At 38.9% G+C, this 19936-nt stretch overlaps 1 protein-coding gene across 9 annotated transcripts in view; it reads right to left on the bottom strand.

Annotated features, from left to right (window-relative positions):
- DYNC2H1 (dynein cytoplasmic 2 heavy chain 1) overlaps positions 1-19936 on the bottom strand; it is a 339457-nt gene that overhangs the window by 277541 nt on the left and 41980 nt on the right. For all 9 annotated transcript variants that reach the window (XR_013376718.1, XM_077893274.1, XM_077893273.1 and 6 more), the window contains exons 27-37: positions 18663-18795; positions 18444-18561; positions 16035-16147; positions 13705-13824; positions 9990-10140; positions 7952-8157; positions 6710-6892; positions 5702-5884; positions 3899-4122; positions 3066-3181; positions 22-221 (exon numbers count right to left, since the gene is read on the bottom strand). Coding sequence is in view for 8 of the 9 variants with exons in the window: in XM_077893274.1 (XP_077749400.1) it covers positions 22-221; positions 3066-3181; positions 3899-4122; positions 5702-5884; positions 6710-6892; positions 7952-8157; positions 9990-10140; positions 13705-13824; positions 16035-16147; positions 18444-18561; positions 18663-18795 (1747 nt within the window). In the remaining variant the exon portion in view is untranslated. The remainder of the gene's footprint in view (positions 1-21; positions 222-3065; positions 3182-3898; positions 4123-5701; positions 5885-6709; positions 6893-7951; positions 8158-9989; positions 10141-13704; positions 13825-16034; positions 16148-18443; positions 18562-18662; positions 18796-19936) is intronic.

Below are 19936 nucleotides of genomic sequence, written 5' to 3'. Positions count from 1 at the left end.
TAAAGTGTTCTCGATGGTTACCTGATTGGGAATGATTTCATAATTGGCCTCCTCGAAGACTTGCTGCAGTGCAGAACTCAGTTCGCCATATTCCACTTCTTTAAAGTCAATCCCGGGAAACACATCTTTAATCAGTGCATCAAACCTCAAGCAATCAGCAAATGTAAACTTGGACATTGTATTAAGCCTCAGTGCTTGTACCACAATATGACTTTCATCAACTGGAGAAAAAGTTTCATTTTAAGATTATTAGTTACTGACTTTAGAAAGCTTTAATGGCTGTACAGTTTTCAAGTACCATGATATGTGTTACCAGTCATTAAATGACGTGCTAGAATTTAGCAACATTTCAAACCATGTGCTACCATGTGAATGGACAAGCTTGCCTCACTTTCTTTTGACGGCTGAGAAATATGGATCCCTATGTACAGTTCTGCACTCCTTTCCATAGAATTTGAGTCCAGAGTTCCTAGACTTCGATTAATAAAAAAAACTCAAACCTGCTCAGAAGTGTTTTATAAACTCATCTCTAAACCAAATATAAATACTAGTATCATTACAAGATTCTTAGTTTTTTACAGATATTAAATAGCAACTGAAAGATGTGTTTTTGAAGGCCAGAACTATCTTTAGTCTGGTATTTCTCTATAATTGCTGAATATTTCCATGTTTAAGTATGTGCAGTGAAGGTATGACCACAATAGAGTTTATTTTAAGCATTAATAAGCCATCTTTAATGACTACAGGTATGGTTTCAACATTTCTTAAAAATCACCAGAGGCAGTAATTTAAGTAACTCACCAAATGACTATCTTCTCTGGTATATGCTAACAGAGCTAAAGCACCAAATGACTATCTTCCCTGGTGTATGCCAACAGAGCTAAAGCAGATTCCCTTTTTAAGATGTATACTTTGATCATTTAAAATCCAAATAGAGGGATCCCTGGGTGGCGCAGCGGTTTGGCGCCTGTCTTTGGCCCAGGGCGCGATCCTGGAAACCTGGGATCGAATCCCACATCGGGCTCCTGGTGCATGGAGCCTGCTTCTCCCTCTGCCTATGTCTCTGCCTCTCTCTCTCTCTCTCTATCATAAATAAATAAAAATTAAAAAAAAAAAACGTTAAAAAAAAAAAATCCAAATAGAGGGACACTTGGGCAGCTCAGTCAGTGAAGCATCTGTGTTCAGCTCAGGTCATGATCTCAGGGTCCTGGGCTGAAGCCCCACATCGGGCTCCCAGCTCAGTGGGAAGTCTGCTTCTCCCTCTCCTTCTGTGATCTCTCTCAAATAAATAAATAAAATCTTGAAGAAAAAAAAAAGTCTGAATAGATAATTTCACAGGATGTTTTTCTATGCTGACTTATTTTCAGTGTTTTAACTTAGTTTTGTTTTTTTGTGGGGTTTTTTTTGGGGGGGGGATTTACTTTAACTGAAAGAGAGAGGGCACTTAAGTGAGGGGAGGGCCAGAGGGAAGAATCTTAAGTAGACTCCCTACTGAGCACAGAGCTGAACTGGAGCTTGATCCCAGGACCCTGAGATCATGACCTGAGCCAAAATCAAGAGTTGGACACAACTGAGCCATCCAGGTGCCCCTAACTTAGTTTTTAATAGTAATCTAAAGAATTGAATATTTGGCCCTTCATAAAGGCACACATCCATGGGTGGGAGAATCATTTATTTTATACAAATGGGGGGAAAAAAGGTGTTAAAAATATAATAACATATCATGAGTCTGATCTGAATAGATCATTCGATAAACACATCAATAGGGAAGAAGATACAAATCTTATTTAACAGAAGAGTTTCAAATAATATTTGCAGATATTCCTCCCTCTAAGAAATGGAGCTTAATCCTTGCCTGCCTACTTTGAAGGTGAGCTACATTTAGTAACCAGCTTCCAAAAAGGATAGTAGGAAAAGAGGAAAACAGTAACTATACAGTTGTTATTACAGCAGAGAAACCTAGCAAATACTAAAATAATACTAAGATAATACTAAAATAATAGATAAAGGTGAATATCACCAGTGATGTCACGTGGTCATTATGCACCCACTGATACAACATGCTAAGACCAGCCCTTCACCTCTCTGGTGTTCTTTCTAAATGTTCAGAATCCAGTCTCATCATGCAAGAAACATCACGACAGAACCCAGACTGAGCAAGAGTCTACATGACATGTGACCTGTACCCCTGAAGATTGTAAGGGTCATGGAAACAACACAAACGGACTGAGAAAGTGTCACAGAGCCCAGGAGAGTATGGACACACAAGTAAATGCAATGAGGCACCCTGGCCTTGATCCTAGACCAGAACATGGGCCATTAATGATAAAACAGGTGAAATCCAAATGAAGTCTGGAGGTTAATAGTAATATTAACCTATTAACCTCAGTTTCCTAGGTTTGACAAATGTACCGCAGCAAATAAGAGAAAACAATGGGAATACCATCTTTGTAACTTTAAATCTAAAATTATTCTACAGTTAAAGGGTATTTTTTGTAATCTTAAAAAAAAAATTTTAAAGGGTAATTTTGCTTGGTATACTAGCTCTTGGGAAGAGAAAATTCCTATACAGTTCTATGGCTCTTGTTCTCAGACGAAAGACACTCTCAGGCTCTGCTTCAGAACCTATAGAAACTGGGGCCCAAGGGTCAACATTGGTGCTTTAATAAGGCTCTTGGTGATTCTAATGGAGAAATGTTTCTATTTTCTATTTCTAAATCTAATGTTTCTATTAACACCAAAGATTGAGGAGGAGCAGGCTACACTATTCCTCTATCTATCACAACTGTTTAGTATTTAACACACATGTAAAAGTTATGATAGGACATTGGGTAAGAACCAGGGAAAATGTGAATAGAGTACGGACTTTAGTTAAACATAGCATCAATATTGGTCCACTAGCTGTGACAAATGTAGCATTCTAAGAGAAGATGTAAACAACAGGAGAAATTAAAGGCCAGGGATTCAAACACCATCTGTATTTATAACTTCTCTATAAATCTAAACCTGTTCTAAGTTAAAGTGTATTTTAAAAAACAAGATTGTATCTGAATAACAAATCCTACCATTCTGTTTCATGCCAGTTTTCTTCAGCTGCCTAAGAAGGCCTCCACTTCCTCTAAGAACTGTCTTCAAGGCTCGCAGACCCCAGTCATAATGTTGCTGAGGCGTCAAAAGTTCCCTTAAACAGACACGGAAATTGCAAAGCATCAGACAGAAATTATTTTTATCACTCTACTTAAAATGCAGAATATAACCACAGACACATAGAAAGCAGTGTTGATAGTTCACTAATTCCTGTAAAGGACCCAATCATGTAATATGATTTGTCCAGTAAAACACTGAAGAAAGAGGACTCCCAAGGATCAGGGCTAACTGTCATGACCTGGCTGATGACCTTCCTGAAGACACTAAATGACAAGCACCTGTTATCCCTCAACTATTCTATCAATCCATCTGGCTTTCAGTTTCTGGCACTGCAGCTCTCACCAGCTCTTAATAGGAACCGGAATTCTAGGTCACCCAAAGAACCAAAAGAACCTAACAGTCCATTGCTATTACTAGAAATAAGACATAAGAAAAATCGTGGAAGATTCCCTCCAAAGAACAGGAGGTTTTGAAGGTCCTGCTGATAAATCCTTTCAATTAACATCATTTAGCTGGAGCACCTCAATAAAAATACTTTGCAGAAAAAAGGGAGATCAAATTAATAGCATTTAAGGAAGATAAATCGTTCTGAGTCAGATGTTTTATTACTCAAACTAAGATCTTCCCTATCAATACCTTAAGTACAATATAATCCCCAATATGAAAATCACTGAACAGGTAAATAGGTCAGTAATCCATAAACAATCATTGGAACCAAAAACATAAGTATATTTAAGAGAGGAAAACTCACCTGGATAGATTGAAGATAGCTACCAATTTTCTGCCTAAGACTTTGGCATCTTTGAAGCCTTCTGAATACAGAATAACTTCTGCAATAAGCTCATTGTCTGGACGAGACATGGCTACTGGCCGGAAAAGCTGTTTCAGATTGTCAGGCAACTTTTGTCTTCCTCCATAACCTTTTCCAGCAGGATTCATAGTGATAAAAATTCCAGAATTGGAATTTATTTCTACCTGAAATGTTAATTTGAAATATAGGCAGCATATATTTTAACTGTAGATAAATATTTTAACAGATAATAGACAATATATATTTTACTGTACATATTTCTACACACAAATCTTATACCTTGACAAAAGATAACTGCTAACGAGCTATGCATCTCCCTACTGAATATACAATAACTCCCTTAGGAACAATATTTACAAAGGTCCCTTATATCAGTCCTACAAGGCAGGAATTTTGAGCATCTATTTCTGTCTGTGCTTACAAAATGCCTCCATGTATCAGGCTCTTTGCTGGGTACACAGAGACAACGCAACTGTGACCCGAAGTCACTAAGAATTTATGCTCTTCTGGGGCTTCCAGTCTACAGGCAAGCTCAGTGTGATTAATGCTTTAACAGAAAGAGCAGACCATCACAAGAGCACCCAATAGGAGCACTTTCAACAGCACACTTTGAGCCAAGTCAGAGTGTGCAATTAAGTACCTAGAGAAAAAAAGAAAAAAGAAAAAAGAAGAAAAAAAATCTGACTATAAAGGGAAGAAAGGAGAAAGAGAAGTGGCTGGAAAGACAAGTGAAGGGAAGGTTTGTTTATGTTTTAATTATACCAAATATTATAATATTATTTCATCTGACGTCATATGTCATTAAAAAGGAAAAGATGTGATTACATTTAAAAGCCAATGAAGAACAGGTAGAAAAGGCTGAAACTGTAACAGAGGGCCTAACAAAGACAAGGTCCCTGGGAGGAGATCTCAGAGCAGAAGCAGAAAGCTTAGTGCTGACTTGGAGAAAAAACCCCTCCCTTGTCAGAGGAGGAAAGGAGGGAAAACCTCAGTGTATAAGAAAAGTTAATGTTGATGGCAGAAAAGTAAAAGCTTATCAGTTTCTCTTTTCTTTATAAAGAGGTTAAGCATCATGTAAGTAACAGGTTAATAATTCATAATTGATCTTACTTCCCTGCCCTCCCCTGAAAAACCTATCCTGTGAAAACGCTATTATGGATTAGAAGATCGTTTCACACTTCTTTTAACTTTCAGTGTTTTCAACATGATACCTTCTATAGGGAAGCCTACACTTTCTACAAATAAGTTCAAGTTCTCATGATATGGGTACGTATCTCTGATGAGGAAAAGGAAGGACCAGAAACACAGTTAAGTACTCATGTTGTCAGACTCATACAGAACAGTGATCAAAAACACAACCTTCAGAATGGAACCAACCCAGTTCAGTTCCCAGCCCACTACTTATTCTGCTTTCCTTATCTACAAAGTGGAAAACACAACAGTACCTACATCGAAAGATCATGAGTACCAGCGAGACAATCCCCGGAAGCAGCCAGCACAGAGTAAGTGCCCAGGACAGGTTAGCAGCTGTCATTATAAATGAATTATTCAGTACTGAAAGTCTGATGGTGAACGGTAAAGTCAGACCAAAACTGGGTGAGAAACTTTAGACAATTCACAGGTACAAAGGCTGAACACAGAGGTCACACATAGGGGTGCCAGGAAAAATACCAAGTATTTGCCTGAGGAATGCAAAGTTGTAAAACATATCTGAATTTTTTCAATTCCCAACATATTCCGTACCTCCTTGCCAAGCAGTTCACACACAGTTCTATGATTCTTCAAAGCATCCTGAATTGTCTGGATCTGCATAGACACTGCTGACAATACAGATTCTTCCAGTCTATTGAATTCATCAAAACAGCCCCAGGCCCCACACTTCACTAAACCAACAAAAATTCGTCCCATTGATTTCACATCAATGCCCTAAAAAATAACAGCAAAAATTAAATCCGTTAAAAAATAATTAAGATCCCTAATAATAAATTAATACTTTGACATTTACAGATAAGGTAATTTCACCCATCTCTACCTCTTTTGCTCTCTTTTAAGTACAGATTAAATAGCTACCCTCTGCAGAGTGGTTTCAAAGAATAAACAAAATAATTGATGTAAAAATGTTCTAAACAGTACACAGAAAAAAAAAACAGTACACAGAACTAAATAGATACGAGATTTTGTTTTAGTTATTCTTTAAGTTGAAATACACATTCGACACAAAATGTTTAGAAAATGATAATTGCAAAATGAATTTTTTTTCTCTTTTCTGTTCACTATTCTCCTTACTAAAAAAACATTTTCCTTCCCTTCCCCTATGTTCATTTGTTTCTTAAATTCCACATACGAGTGAACTCTGGGAAACAAACTGAGGGTCGTTGGAGGGCAGGTGGGAGGGGAGACAGGGTAATAAGGGGACAGGCACATGATGTGAGTAACACTGGGTGTTACACACAAATGATAAATCACTGGCCTCTACCTCTGAAACTAATTTAAAAAAAAAAAATTTCTACCCTCTAATATAATCCTCCATTCTGTATTCAAAATTATTTGCACTAGTTCCCTTTAGAAAAGTTCTGAGACTATCCTCTCTGCAACATCTCTCCATCTCACTGTTCAAATAAAACAAATTCTGTTTTCAAGTGATTCAAAAATAATGTGACTTTGAAATAGGGTATTTCAATTTTAAGTACACAAATCCTAATCTAAACTCAACTCACACACGATTACATAGTTGATAATTACGCATTCTACCTCATCACAGTTAAAAACTAGAACTTGTCTTCCCAGAAGTCCGCCTAAGGCCTTCACAGATTCAGTTTTCCCGGTTCCAGCTGGCCCATAAGGGTTCCCCCCGAGGCCCATCTTCATGGCTTGCGTAAGAGTCAGGTAGCACTTGTCTGTCAGCGGCGTGTAAACCAGCTTGGGAGCATTGCCCTACATGAGGGGAACATAAAGTTTCAATATTTGTGCTTTATTCAACCTCACAAACATGTGGCTGTGCGGCTATTTAAAAAGCTAAAAAGGCAACAAAAAAGTTAAAGCTGTTAACCAGAAAAATATCTACAATATGTTTTTAGTGGAAGAAACTTGTTAAAGCACAAACTGAAATTAAACTTTGTTAACACCAAGCATGTAGTTTACTCCGTCCTCAACTGACATATCGTAAGGTTTTCCAAATAGTCTCTCAAGTTCTTAATAATGGTACAAAGATGTGCTACTAAGGCTAAGAAATCCAAAACTATCTTATACAACAATCTTGTATTTAAAAATTCACGTAAATTAATTTCCTGCATCTTATGATCTTTATATATCAGAACCATTTTAGAGACTCAAATGTAATTATTTTGAAAAAATTCCTTATGAAATTAATAGAAATTTTGAGAACTATTTGAATTTACAAGTTTTAGGGAAAATAGACTCCAATTCCAGCTACAGTTAATAGTTTTTCCTTAATTTAGGTAGACAGATTTGGGTCTCAAAATACACTTTATCAACATAATCGTCTAACATTCTGATGACTGACTCATTATGATGGGACAAGGCACAGAGGATGCAGTCAGAATTTTTTTAAAACAGGTTACATGAGCTAGGTTATCTGTTTGAAAAGTCTCATCTTGCAAACTGAGAACATTAAGCAAGCATCTTTGGGCGTGGTTGCAGTGGTACCAAGCTTGACCATGAGTGAGGAGGCATGGGCCAGACAGCAGCCGTATTCCATTCTCCCTGGATCACAGAGAGCTGCATTAAACATTACTCTAAAAAAAGGAACATTCACAGAATTCAGTACAATACTGTCACTGTTGTAACTTTCTATAAGTATTTCTCTGATATAACATCTTCTTAGTTATGATGAAACAGAAGACAGTCACACAGAAAAAAAGTTCTTAAAAGTTACAACTAAAATAAAAATAATTCTGTCAACCAATAGCAAATTTCCTTTAAAATAAATAATTTCAACTGGAAAAAATAAAACACTTTTGCTACCAATCCTACCTGATACTCATAAGTATACTGAAGTTCAGAATCCACCATTTGTACATAACATGTGTGATCACTTTTCATATAGAATCGGACTTGTTTTTTCCAGGTCCAGTCATCAGTTGTATGAACCTGAACTTGGTTTAGCTGCTTCACCACATCAATATTATGAATAATATCAAGAATCAGTGCTTTGAGCTTAAGTTCCAGAATGCCAGACTCTGTATGCAAATTAAAATATTTGGAGAAAATGTTAGCTTGGGACTTATTTATTATATATGCACAGATTTTTTAATGTATTTAAATGGTAATTTCATAATACATTTGAATTATACAGTAATATAAATCATACAAATCAAAATATGTCAAATCCACTGGTAGGAAATAAGAATTTTGAGTATGAAAATGAAAGCATCAAAATTCAGTGAGAGAAGGGTTCCAGTTCCTGCAGCCTGTTTCTCCCCGAACGCAAGTGTAAAACATGGACCACATGTACTTGAGTGTTATTTAGGAGTCTGGCAAGCAAAAATATCAGGCAAGTTGGGGAAGATCTGAATGAGAAGTGCCCCCTTGTTCTGTTTTTGTTCTCCTGTTCCCTAGAGTGGGAGTCTGTGCAGCTGGATGGCCAGACCCATGCAGTCAGCTCCTGGTGAGGCCCACAGCTCAGGTGTGAGGAGCAGAAAAGGAGACTCCTGGGAGCCACAGCTTCAGCAGGAGACCCAGAGGTGCCTAAAACCCAGAGGGAAGTGAACCTTCCTCTGCAATCAGAGACCCTGGGGTCCCAAAAGGGTAGGACAAACCCTGCCCGCTCTCTCCCATCAGCCAGTCCGAGACACAGGCACCAGCATGGAAAGCAAGCATGAGAGTAGAGCCCATGAGAGGCAGCATTCTGGCCAGGAGAGCAGGACAGGAACCCAAGCAAACTCCAGCCTCCTGGAAGGAGCATGGGCACAAAGGGCTCTCCCTCCCTGGGCTCCCCTCCTTAAGCCTTGAAGCTTTCCACCTACCATCAAACCAAAGACTCTGAGAGCTGGCCACTAGATGGCACACACGTGAAGGGGATTTCATTATATTACTGAAATGTAATCAGTGGTGTAACCTTGACAATCCTGCACATTACTCAATGACTTTTACAAGAGAACTGACACCAGAACCACAACCCAGGAAGGCTGGCTGGAACCTGAAGCCGGAACCCAACAGGATCAAGTGCTAACAGAAAACATCAACATTATTGGAAGGATTTAAACAAGACCCAATACTCATAATACAATATTCAAAATGTCCAAGATACACTCCCACATCATCCGATATACAAAGAACCAAAAACATACTTAAGACAGTGAAGGGGAAATAAAGACATTCTCAGATGAAGGCAACCTGTAGGAAGGAATTCACAGTCAGCAACCCGGCTCTAAAAGAAGTGCTGGAGGCACCTGGGGTGCGCAGTCGGTGAAGCTTCTGCCTTCAGCTAAGGTCATGATCTCAGGATCCTGGGATGGAAGGAGCCCTCTATCAGGCTCCCCACTCAGCAGGAAGTCTGCTCCTCCTTCCCTCTCTGTCCCTCCCCACTACTCATTCTCTCTCTCTCAAATAAAGTCTTTAAAAAAAAAAAAAAAAAAAAAAAGCACTTTAGGACGTTCTTCCAACAAACAGCAGGGAAGTGGGAGCATCAAAATGAAGGGGAACAGAAATGGTAAGCATCCAGGTAAACAGAGCAGACTGCTCCTCACAAGCCCATTAAATTATGTTTGATGGCTGAAGGCAAAAATGCAATCTCAGAGTTTTCAGTGCATTTAAGTGTGACATAGAAGACAGCAGCTACATAGAAGAGGATAAAGAAACCTGTACGGTGGTAGCATGTCTACATTTGTCTAAAGTAATAAATTACTGATTCTAAGTACAATATAAAAGCAGGCATATTGTAATTCCTAAGCTAACCTCCGAAATAGGTAACTGGTTGATATAGTCAAAATACATAGGTAAATTAAGACAGAATAACAAGAAAAAATTCAAATAATCCCAAAGCAAGCAGAAAAGAGAACGTTTTTCATACCAGTGTTCCCTGGATCCTCAGAACTTGTATCAATGCTGGTATAGTACTCTAGCTTCGTCACCAGCTGTGTTTCAATCTGATGAAGACTATGGTCTTTGATAGCATTTTCTACATCTTCAGTGAATTTAATCTGCTCTGCCAAACATAGTATCTAATGAATAAAGAAAAAAGTTATTTTTAAAAGGTAAATTTACTAAAAATTGTTCATAAACTTAAGGAAAGATACCTTTTTCTAGATTTTGAGTTGTGTACTGGATCTCTATCAGAATATGTGGTACAGCCAAGCTTACTAAGAACTCATCTCATACTACTCGCCTCCACATCTAGTTTCTGATTCTAGATCCCACCAAGCTCACTGTAACCGAAGAGGCTTTGTACTTTCTCCTCCTGACTCTCTTCTTTATAAATGGCTTTTCAAGAATGCAAAGGTATCAGCATATGATGTACTCTATTTAGTAAAAGGGTAATATTCTAGCATTCCAAAATAATCTTAGGATACCACTGAAGTCTAAAATTTCAAAATTCCAATTTTATCTTAAATTAAGCTCTGTCTTAATCCTTCAGTCTAATGCCCATAAACAGAAACTAGCTTTAGTTAAGGAGCGATATTCTCATATTTACATAAACATGAAATGTTAACACTGCTTGAAAGGCTTTCTAATATAGTACCAATCTAGCACAGTTACTGATAAAGCCATTACACATATAAACACTAGCCTTTAAAAACTTATAAAATACTTTAATAGGGCAGCCCGGGTGGCTCAGCGGTTTAGTACCTGCCTTCAGCCCAGGGTATGATCTTGGGGTCCTGGGACTGAGTCCCACATCAGGCTCCCTGCATGGAGCCTGCTCCTCCCTCCGCCTGTGTCTCTGCCTCTCTCTCTCTCTCTCTCTCTCTCTGTGTGTCTCATGAATAAATAAATAAAATCTTTAAAAAAAATAGTTTAATAGAGTTCTTAGATGAATGCGGAAAACCAATATCCTCCTTTAAACTAAAGACACAAGGGGCATGCCTGGGTGGCTCAGTAGTTGAGCGTCTGCCTTTGGCTCGGGTCATGATCCTGCGATCAAGTCTGGCATCAAGCTCACCATGGGGAGCCTGCTTCTCCCTCTGTGTGTTTCTCATGAATAAATAAATCTTAAAAAAAAAAAAAAGAAAACTAAAGACATAATCATATAAAACTACTAAACCTACTGATCAATTACTATGGGATAGGTTTTTTCTGATATGTATTTTTCAGCAGCCAGATGAATATCATCAAATGCCTCTACTTATCAGATTAATTAGTTATCTTTGTACATATTTTATAACTTTGCACAGCAGGCTAAGCTGCTGTCTTGATCTAACTTAAGACATTGTATTAATATATTATCAAAAACACTGTATGTATATCATTGTATAAAGTAGCATTAAATTTTCTTTAAAGTAAGAGAAACTCTTTCCAAGGCAAAGTCATCTCCCATAATTTGTGGGACAAATTCGCCAGTCTCTTTCATCAAGTATATGGGAAGCATTTAAGCAGATCCATCTCTCTGCTTTTTCAAAAAAAAAAAAAAAAAAACTTTTGCTCTTTAATTTTCAGATCAAAATGTTCACTTGCTACCTCCAAACTAATACTCTTATGTGTGAGTGTCCTTTCAGGCAATACTACTGGATTTCTACATTATAAATGCACATTGATAATCTCAGTTTTTAACAGTCTGCTATACAATTTCTGTGAGAGGCTAACAGAAACAGTAGTCAAAATACATTCTGGTTAATTCTCAAGTCACACTACCATTATAATTTCTGGTCAGGTGCTAATATTATTAACCTAAAATTAACCTAAAATCCAGCAGTCATTAACAGTGCTTTGCAAACATTTTACAATTTAACATTTTAAAATAAGTTGGCAATGAACATACCACTATAGCTTCTTAACTAGGTGCCTACAAGAATTGCTCAGAGTATACGGACAAAAGCAGATCTGAACCAAGATCTGTCAGTCTCTTTCCATTCAGTATGCTATCTCATTCCCAGATGAGAAAGTTCTTTTTCTACATTATTCTGGTCCTTACAAACCTGCCTCTAGAATCCTGAATGAACAGTCAGCAATAACTTGCACCAGATGTTCATGCAGCCAGGGATACTTTTCAGTCCCCTTACATGAACGCTCCTGAGATAATTTTTCTTAGCATTAACTGCTAAGACACTAGAACTCTGTTTTGGTTGACAATGAACTACTCCTACTTTTCATAGTTCATGTTTTTTTTTTTTAATTTTTATTTATTTATGATAGTCACAGAGAGAGAGAGAGAGAGAGAGAGAGCGCGAGAGGCAGAGACACAGGCAGAGGGAGAAGCAGGCTCCATGCACCGGGAGCCCGACGTGGGACTCGATCCCGGGTCTCCAGGATCACGCCCTGGGCCAAAGGCAGGCGCCAAACCGCTGCGCCACCCAGGGATCCCAGTTCATGTTTTTATGGAGACAATGAACTACTGCTATGTTCTGTAGTCCCTGATTTCAGCTAGCGGCTTGCAGGTCCCAAGGTTGGTTCAGGGCTCAGATCCAGCAGCTTCCCTCCACTGCCTGTAGCTCCACATGCAACTCCTGATACAACTGTCATTTCCCCAGTCAATCGCTCTGCAATACTTCCCTCTGGACATTTTGTAATATTTTGTCTTTTGTTCTAAGTTCACTGAAATCCTACCTGGAAGTTGACAGGAATAGGGAACATTTCCAGAAGTAATAAAGCAGCTTACCTCTGACTGCAATGGCATTATTGTGCATTGATGATTACTCCTCATTTCTTTAGGAGCTTAACAATTTTTAAAACATAGTTTGATTCAAAATGCTAGAAGATGCAAATGATATGAATAATACAATGGCTAAGAAACTAAAATATTAAAGTGTTCTAACTTCTCAAGCTTTAAAAGAACCAATATAAGACTTGTTCCAATAGCTACTGAATGGTTTAATCTGGAAAGCATATAACCTCGAGCAGTCAAGTAGATCTTCCTGTGAGAGATCACAGAACACCTCAAAGGCCTGCCTTTACAATCCCTAAGAACCTATGTCCCTGATGTCCATTACCTCAACCAGCAGCGAAACAAATCCCAAACAAGGCAGGATACTTAACACAAGTCTGACCACTACACTTGGGTGACATCTGGAACACATTCTGTAAGCTATGCATCCACAGTAGGGTGTTTCTGGTGTGGGTTCCATGAACGCTGAGCTGCGGGAAGTCCATACCCCACTGTGCAAACTAGTCCTCAGCTTCCCTGCCCCCTCCCAGGTCAGTGCCCTGCCTCTACATCCTGCTAACCTCCTGCCAGCACCAACCTCTTGTGGGCTCCAGGACTCTCAAGAGGGAGGCATGGGAATGCAGGTCCCCAGACTTCCCACCAAGCATGCACTTATGTAGAACAGGAAGCCCCCCCTTTCATCCCTCACTGGCCTGAGTGACCTTCATCTCAGATGCCTTCCCTTGAAAGCATCTAAATTACAGCAAACTCACAGAGCTATAGAAGAGAATTTCACTATCGTGCTGTCCTTCCACCACATTTTACAACAGTTGCAGGAACAGAGACCCAGAAGCTAAGCACTTGGTCAGTATTAAATGCTAATCAGAGAGAGAACCAAGATGCCAGCTGTCTGAGCCTGCCTGCCTCCAGGTCAGGGATCTTCCCACAGAACCAGGCCTACCTACATTCCAGATATAAGCCCTCTTACCTGTGAAGGGAATAATGAGGGGTCGATGGAACCCTGACAACTTCGTCCAGCAGTAACACATTCTAACAACAACTGTTTCAACGTTTGCTTCATTTCCAAGGCTAAATCATTTAACCAGGTCTGAAAATAAAATGAAAAATAATATACACAAAGGGCACATGAAGGGCTCAGTTAAGCATCTGACTCTTGTTTCTGGCTCAGGTCATAATCTCGTGGGTTGTGAGATGGAACCTCGCATAGGCTCGTCACTCAGTAGGAGTCTGTGATTCTCTCCCTCTGCCTCTCCCACCCAATCACGTGCTCTCCCTCTCTCTCTCAAAATAAATCTTTAAAAATAAAAATACTACTATACATAAGTTATAAAACAAATCAACACTATGGACTGCTCCACTGATTTCAAGAGATGGGATTATAATTTCTTATTGACTCTCCTACTCCCAAAATGTGTTATATGACATACAGCAATGTATTTTATTAATGAAGGACTTAGGGGCACCTTGGTGGTTCAGTTGGTGAAGCGTCTGCCTTTGGCTGAGGTCATGATCTCAGGATCCTGGGATCCAGCCCTATATTGGACTCCCTGCTCAGCAGGGAGTCTGTTTCTCCCTCTCCCTCTGTATCTCCCCTTGTTCATGCTCTCTCTGTCAAATAAATAAAATATTTAAAAATAAATACATAAAGGATTTAAATAATTTGAGGAACACAACTTTTTCACCTCTTGGGGTGATGGTTAAGTGTGAAAATTCATAAATGTATAGTTAGCTATCACTGTCATCATCTCTACAAATGAATATGATACGAGTAAAGAGATCCTTCATTTCAACATTATAAGAAATCAAATAGATAGCCAGGCTGATGAATCAGAGTCACAGTGACTGGCTCAGTCTCTGGGCTCATGCTATCCTGGTGAGCTCACATTCAGAAAGCCTCAAAGCAAGAAGGGATTGCTTTATTAGGGTGAGTTCTATTATTTGGGGAGCTAAGATGCATCTTTAATTTTGTTTCAAGGTCAAAATAATACATTTTTCACTTTATTATAGATAAAATAATAAAGTTAACTGAAGTTAACATAATAACAATAACTGATAAAAATAGCAATGAATATTTATTAATCAGAATTTTAAAAGACTCTAGATATGCAATAAAATATAAGTGCAAAACCTACAACGTTAAATAGCTTTTCATCATAATTTAAACTCTAAGTTCTAGACTTTTTCACCTTTAGAGCACTTTCCAGTATACAAACAACACGAACTTCAACTACCTAGCTCAAAAGCCAGGGAGGTAAGGCAATAAGAACCTTTCTGAGCAAGGCCACAGACACCTGCTCTACTAATCCCAGCCAGCTTCCAATTTTCCTCTGCTGGCAAAGCTGCTCCAGACCAACTGCCAAAACCTATGCTCTTCCTCTCTCCCCTCATCTGGTCCCAACAAAACCACAAGAAACGCAAACAACAACAAAACAATCAAACTCTTCACCAAACACAAACATAGAAGCTACTTAATAAATTTGTGTTTTCAATCACCTGACTTAGGTGATGAACTTCTAATAAAATGATGAGGCCTATCAAGGAACAGAAATTTTGCTAAATTGTATAGATACGTGTATGATAAGGCATGGGCCCCAACTGTTGGCTGGAAGATCATTCTGGTATGTGAAAATTACACTTCAGTGCAATACAATCTCTTGCTGTCTGGCTGTAACTGTACAGTTGTTTTAGGTCTTTGATGGATCATTTCCAAGGCTCCAGGACCAAATAATCAATAGTAGCCCTATAAATGCATTAGTTGTAAACTTACTTGTTCACCTAAATCATCTTATATAAAATCATACACAACACATTTTGAGAGTATGAGAGTCAATAAGAAATTATAATTCCATCTCCTGATATGAACCATTTTATACAAGTACCTATTGAACACATATGCCCCAAACACTATCTAATGCACTTAAAGGCAGTCATCTCATTTCATCTTCCATAGACAGACTTTGCAATAGACAGTAAGATGGGCAGTAAATTGGATATTTTACAGATAAGAAAGCTGTGATTCTAAGTCATATAGCTAATAAGTTGAGGAGCTGAGATTAATATCTAGGCTTTACAATTCCAAAGCAAAGGTTCTTTTCATAATTACATGTTGCCTTCCAAAGACTAAAAATCCACAATCTCTTCAATATAAAATCATCCTGAACCTAACAGATCATTTTAAGATATGAGCAGTTTCCTAAAAGGCCTAAGTTAACCCTAAAAATTTACTAAATTGTTTTTGATACAAAGTTCATACAGTTCATTCTTTTTATTTTCATACCTGAAAAAAGAATCACTTACCTCTACATTATTAGACAGAAGAATTTTATTTTTAAAAGGTACAACTTCTCCCTCTAAAGACTTCATTGCAGTTATATGTTTTGATTCTTCATCAAAGCACACACTGTTAATACCTATAACATATGAGAAAAATTAAAATACAAAAAGATTGAAGATGTAATTATTAAATAAGATAGAGTTCCCACAGTGTACAATATGTACCTCATAATACATACTATAACATATCAGAATTATGTTAATTCTCCTATACAACAGAATAGTTTTTCCTAGTCAAAAATTGAAAACAACCCAAATGCCCAACAACAGGTGAGTGAATACACTGGTCTATTCAAACAACAGAATACTACTCAGCAAGAGTAGTATTGGCATAAAATGTAGTTGTAGGTACCTCAAAAACATGATGATGAGCAAAACTAAGGCCAGACACAAATGAGTGCCTCACAACACACACTGATGATTCCCCTAATGAGACAGAAGGCAGGAAGAAGGGGGACAGCAGATGAATTTCCCTTCCCCAGATGTGCACTTCATTTTATGGTATGCAAAAATACTTTAATACACTATCCAATTTTGATCTTCACAAAAATCCTTTAAGTTATTATACCCAATTTAAAGGAGGAAACTAAACTTCAGAGAGGTAAATTAGTAATGACTTACAGAGGCAGTTTTTTTTTTTGTTTTTGGTTTTTTGTGTTTTTTTTTAATAAATTTGGTGTTCAATTTGCCAACATACAGAATAACACCCAGTGCTCATCCCATCAAGTGCCCCCCTCAGTGCCCGTCACCCATTCACCCCCACCCCCCGCCCTCCTCTCCTTCCACCACCCCTAGTTCATTTTCCAGAGTTAGGAGTCTTTATGTTCTGTCTCCCTTTCTGATATTTCCTACCCATTTCTTCTCCCTTCCCTTCTATTCCCTTTCACTATTATTTATATTCCCCAAATGAATGAGACCATATAATGTTTGTCCTTCTCCGATTGACTCATTTCACTCAGCATAATACCCTCCAGTTCCATCCATGTTGAAGCAAATGGTGGGTATTTGTCATTTCTAATGGCTGAGTAATATTCCGTTGTATACATAAACCACATCATCTTTATCCATTCATCTTTCGATGGACACCGAGGCTCCTTCCACAGTTTGGCTATTGTGGACATTGCTGCTAAAAACATCGGGGTGCAGGTGTCCTGGCGTTTCATTGCAGCTGTATCTTTGGGGTAAATCCCCAACAGTGCAATTGCTGGGTCGTAGGGCAGGTCTATTTTTAACTCTTTGAGGAACCTCCACACAGTTTTCCAGAGTGGCTGCACCATTTCACATTCCCACCACCAGTGCAAGAGGGTTCCCTTTTCTCCACATCCTCTCCAACATTTGTGGTTTCCTGCCTTGTTAATTTCCCCATTCTGACTGGTGTGAGGTGGTATCTCATTGTGGTTTTGATTTGTATTTCCCTGATGGCAAGTGATGCAGAGCATTTTCTCATGTGCGTGTTGGCCATGTCTATGTCTTCCTCTGTGAGATTTCTGTTCATGTCTTTTGTCCATTTCATGATTGGATTATTTGTTTCTTTGGTGTTGAGTTTAAGAAGTTCTTTATAGATCTTGGAAACTAGCCCTTTATCTGATACGTCATTTGCAAATATCTTCTCCCATTCTGGAGGCAGTTTGAATGCAAGCCTGCTGATCCTAAAAGCTCTCGCTGCTGCCTCCCACAGCCCAAATCACAGCTACAAGGGACCCGAAAACTACATAGAATGGCTAGTAAATACGTGTAAAGCACCAGAAAGTCAATACATTAGCCTTTTTCAGGCCATATGGTCTCCATGTCAATGACTCAGCTCTGCAGGAGCACGAGAGCAGCTCTAGACACACAGGCATGGCTGTGTTCCAACAAAACTGTGTCAGAAAGTCAGGCAGTGAGCCAGGTCAGGCCTGCAGTCTGCAGATCCCTGATGGTAGATGATGAAAATTTGACTTATTTGAAAAATATAGCCGTTTTCCAACAAATGGCACACGCTGAGAAAACAGTCATCGTTATTTTTATAGCAGAGTGCTAACCCTCCATGAGGACGTCATGCAGAAAACTTTACACTCCACCATGAAGAGGCCTGTTCTCCCTCACTCCACGGCCAGTTCCTTCTGCCCTCACATCTTCCTCTTAGCAAAGACTAACAAGTTCTTCAGAGCCCACCTTAGATGTTACCTTCGAGATACCCCAGGATGAAGCTAATGGGCTCCCCAGAGGCAGCTGGGCCAGCATAGGAAGTATTGAAAGTCCATCAATTTAGCAGGCAGTTGCTTCCACCAAGCTATGAATTCTTCTGGACGGTACAATGCACTCTCTGTTCAACAGGCTACCTTGGAGCCCAATGTTGTCCCTGGCATGTGTCAGAGAAATGTCAACTCTTACCAGCAAACAGCTTCTTAAGGTGAGACTGAATCACTGCTGGGCTCGTTGACTGGCCGAGGACCTCCAGCAGGTCATCGTCACCAAGGAAATAAAACCTGGGGAATGCTGAGCGTTTCTCCTGATACAGATACAAACAAGACAAGCTTTATCTTTTCAAATAAGTCACATAGTAAAAGGACTTTACAATTTATTATATAAGTATTTTTTAAAAAAACATACCTCCAAAAACTCATTTAATGACTTCTGACATCTTTGAAGCTGATCAAGTATTGTTAGCAGAGAATTTCTGATTCCTGCATGAGTAGTTAACATTGTAACTCTACTGTCTTTCTTGATATCAGCCATTATTGACCTACAGAAGAAAAAAAAAAGTTTTACCTCTATTTTACCAGATTGTAGCAGAAAGAGAAATATTGAGACATTTTTTTTTCTGCCTGCTTAGAACTAGAGGTAACACTATTATAACAGCAAAACATTATGCTTCTAAAAATGCTTAAAAAATAATGGTCCAGTGACAGAGAAAGATATTAAATATTTACTCAAATTTTTAAATAAAATTATGAGACATGCTAAGGAGGAAAAGCACAAAGTATTTTAAAGCAGCTTGAGCAACCCTTAACCTATTACTTGAGAAAGTGATTAACGCTGCGATCTGGACAGTGAGTAAAAGCAAACGTCAGTGAGCAGGAGAGGAGGAGTCCATGAAGCAAACAGCAGCACAAAAAAAAAAAAAAAGGCTGCAGAAGTGGACAAGGAGCAAACAGGGTTTGATCCCTGGATCAATAGGAAACCAGGAAACCTCTCTGCACCCTGACCTAAGGAAATAACAAAAAGAAGCAATGAAACTTCACTGTAATAGACCACCCCAGCCACTGTGAATGCAGCTTACTGGAGAAGATGAGTGCCAGCCAAAGGATCGGGCCGTGGTCCGAGTGAATGACAAGCACTGAACCTCAGAGTAAAGGCAAGAGGAAAGACAGAAAAGATAGACTCAAATAGATCAAGTAGATTAGAATCAACCACTGTGGTAACTTCATGGATTTGGAGGCATCTGGGGAGGTCAAATATCCACCACACTCCTGCTTTGAGCAATTAGTTAGGCAGTACCAGTTACTGAGAAAGGAATGGGAAAGAGAAGAGATTCATGTAATGAGATGGACTCGTGAATCTAGTTTGTACTTGTTGACGATACTCAGTATATTTGGAGCTCAGAAGAGAAAGATGGGCTAAGAGGCCACAGCAGGTGGAAAAGAACAAAGAGGCAGCCACGATCACCCACACACATCCCCATAATGAGACAAGAACCAGAGGCTGACACCAGGGGAGTGCCCAAACCTAAATGCTGAGGGAGGTCTGAGCACCAGGAACTTGAGCAGAAGGCCAAGGGACACTACCTTCAAAAGCCAAGGGAAGAGACTCTCCAACAAGAAATGCTGAACTCTGTAAATACTAATCAGAAGCAAACTAAGATGAGGCGTGAAAAATGTCCATCA

Source organism: Canis aureus, chromosome 3 (genome assembly GCF_053574225.1).
Source record: "Canis aureus isolate CA01 chromosome 3, VMU_Caureus_v.1.0, whole genome shotgun sequence".
Classification (NCBI taxonomy): domain Eukaryota; kingdom Metazoa; phylum Chordata; class Mammalia; order Carnivora; family Canidae; genus Canis; species Canis aureus.
This window is presented reverse-complemented; position numbering and strand designations above follow the sequence as displayed.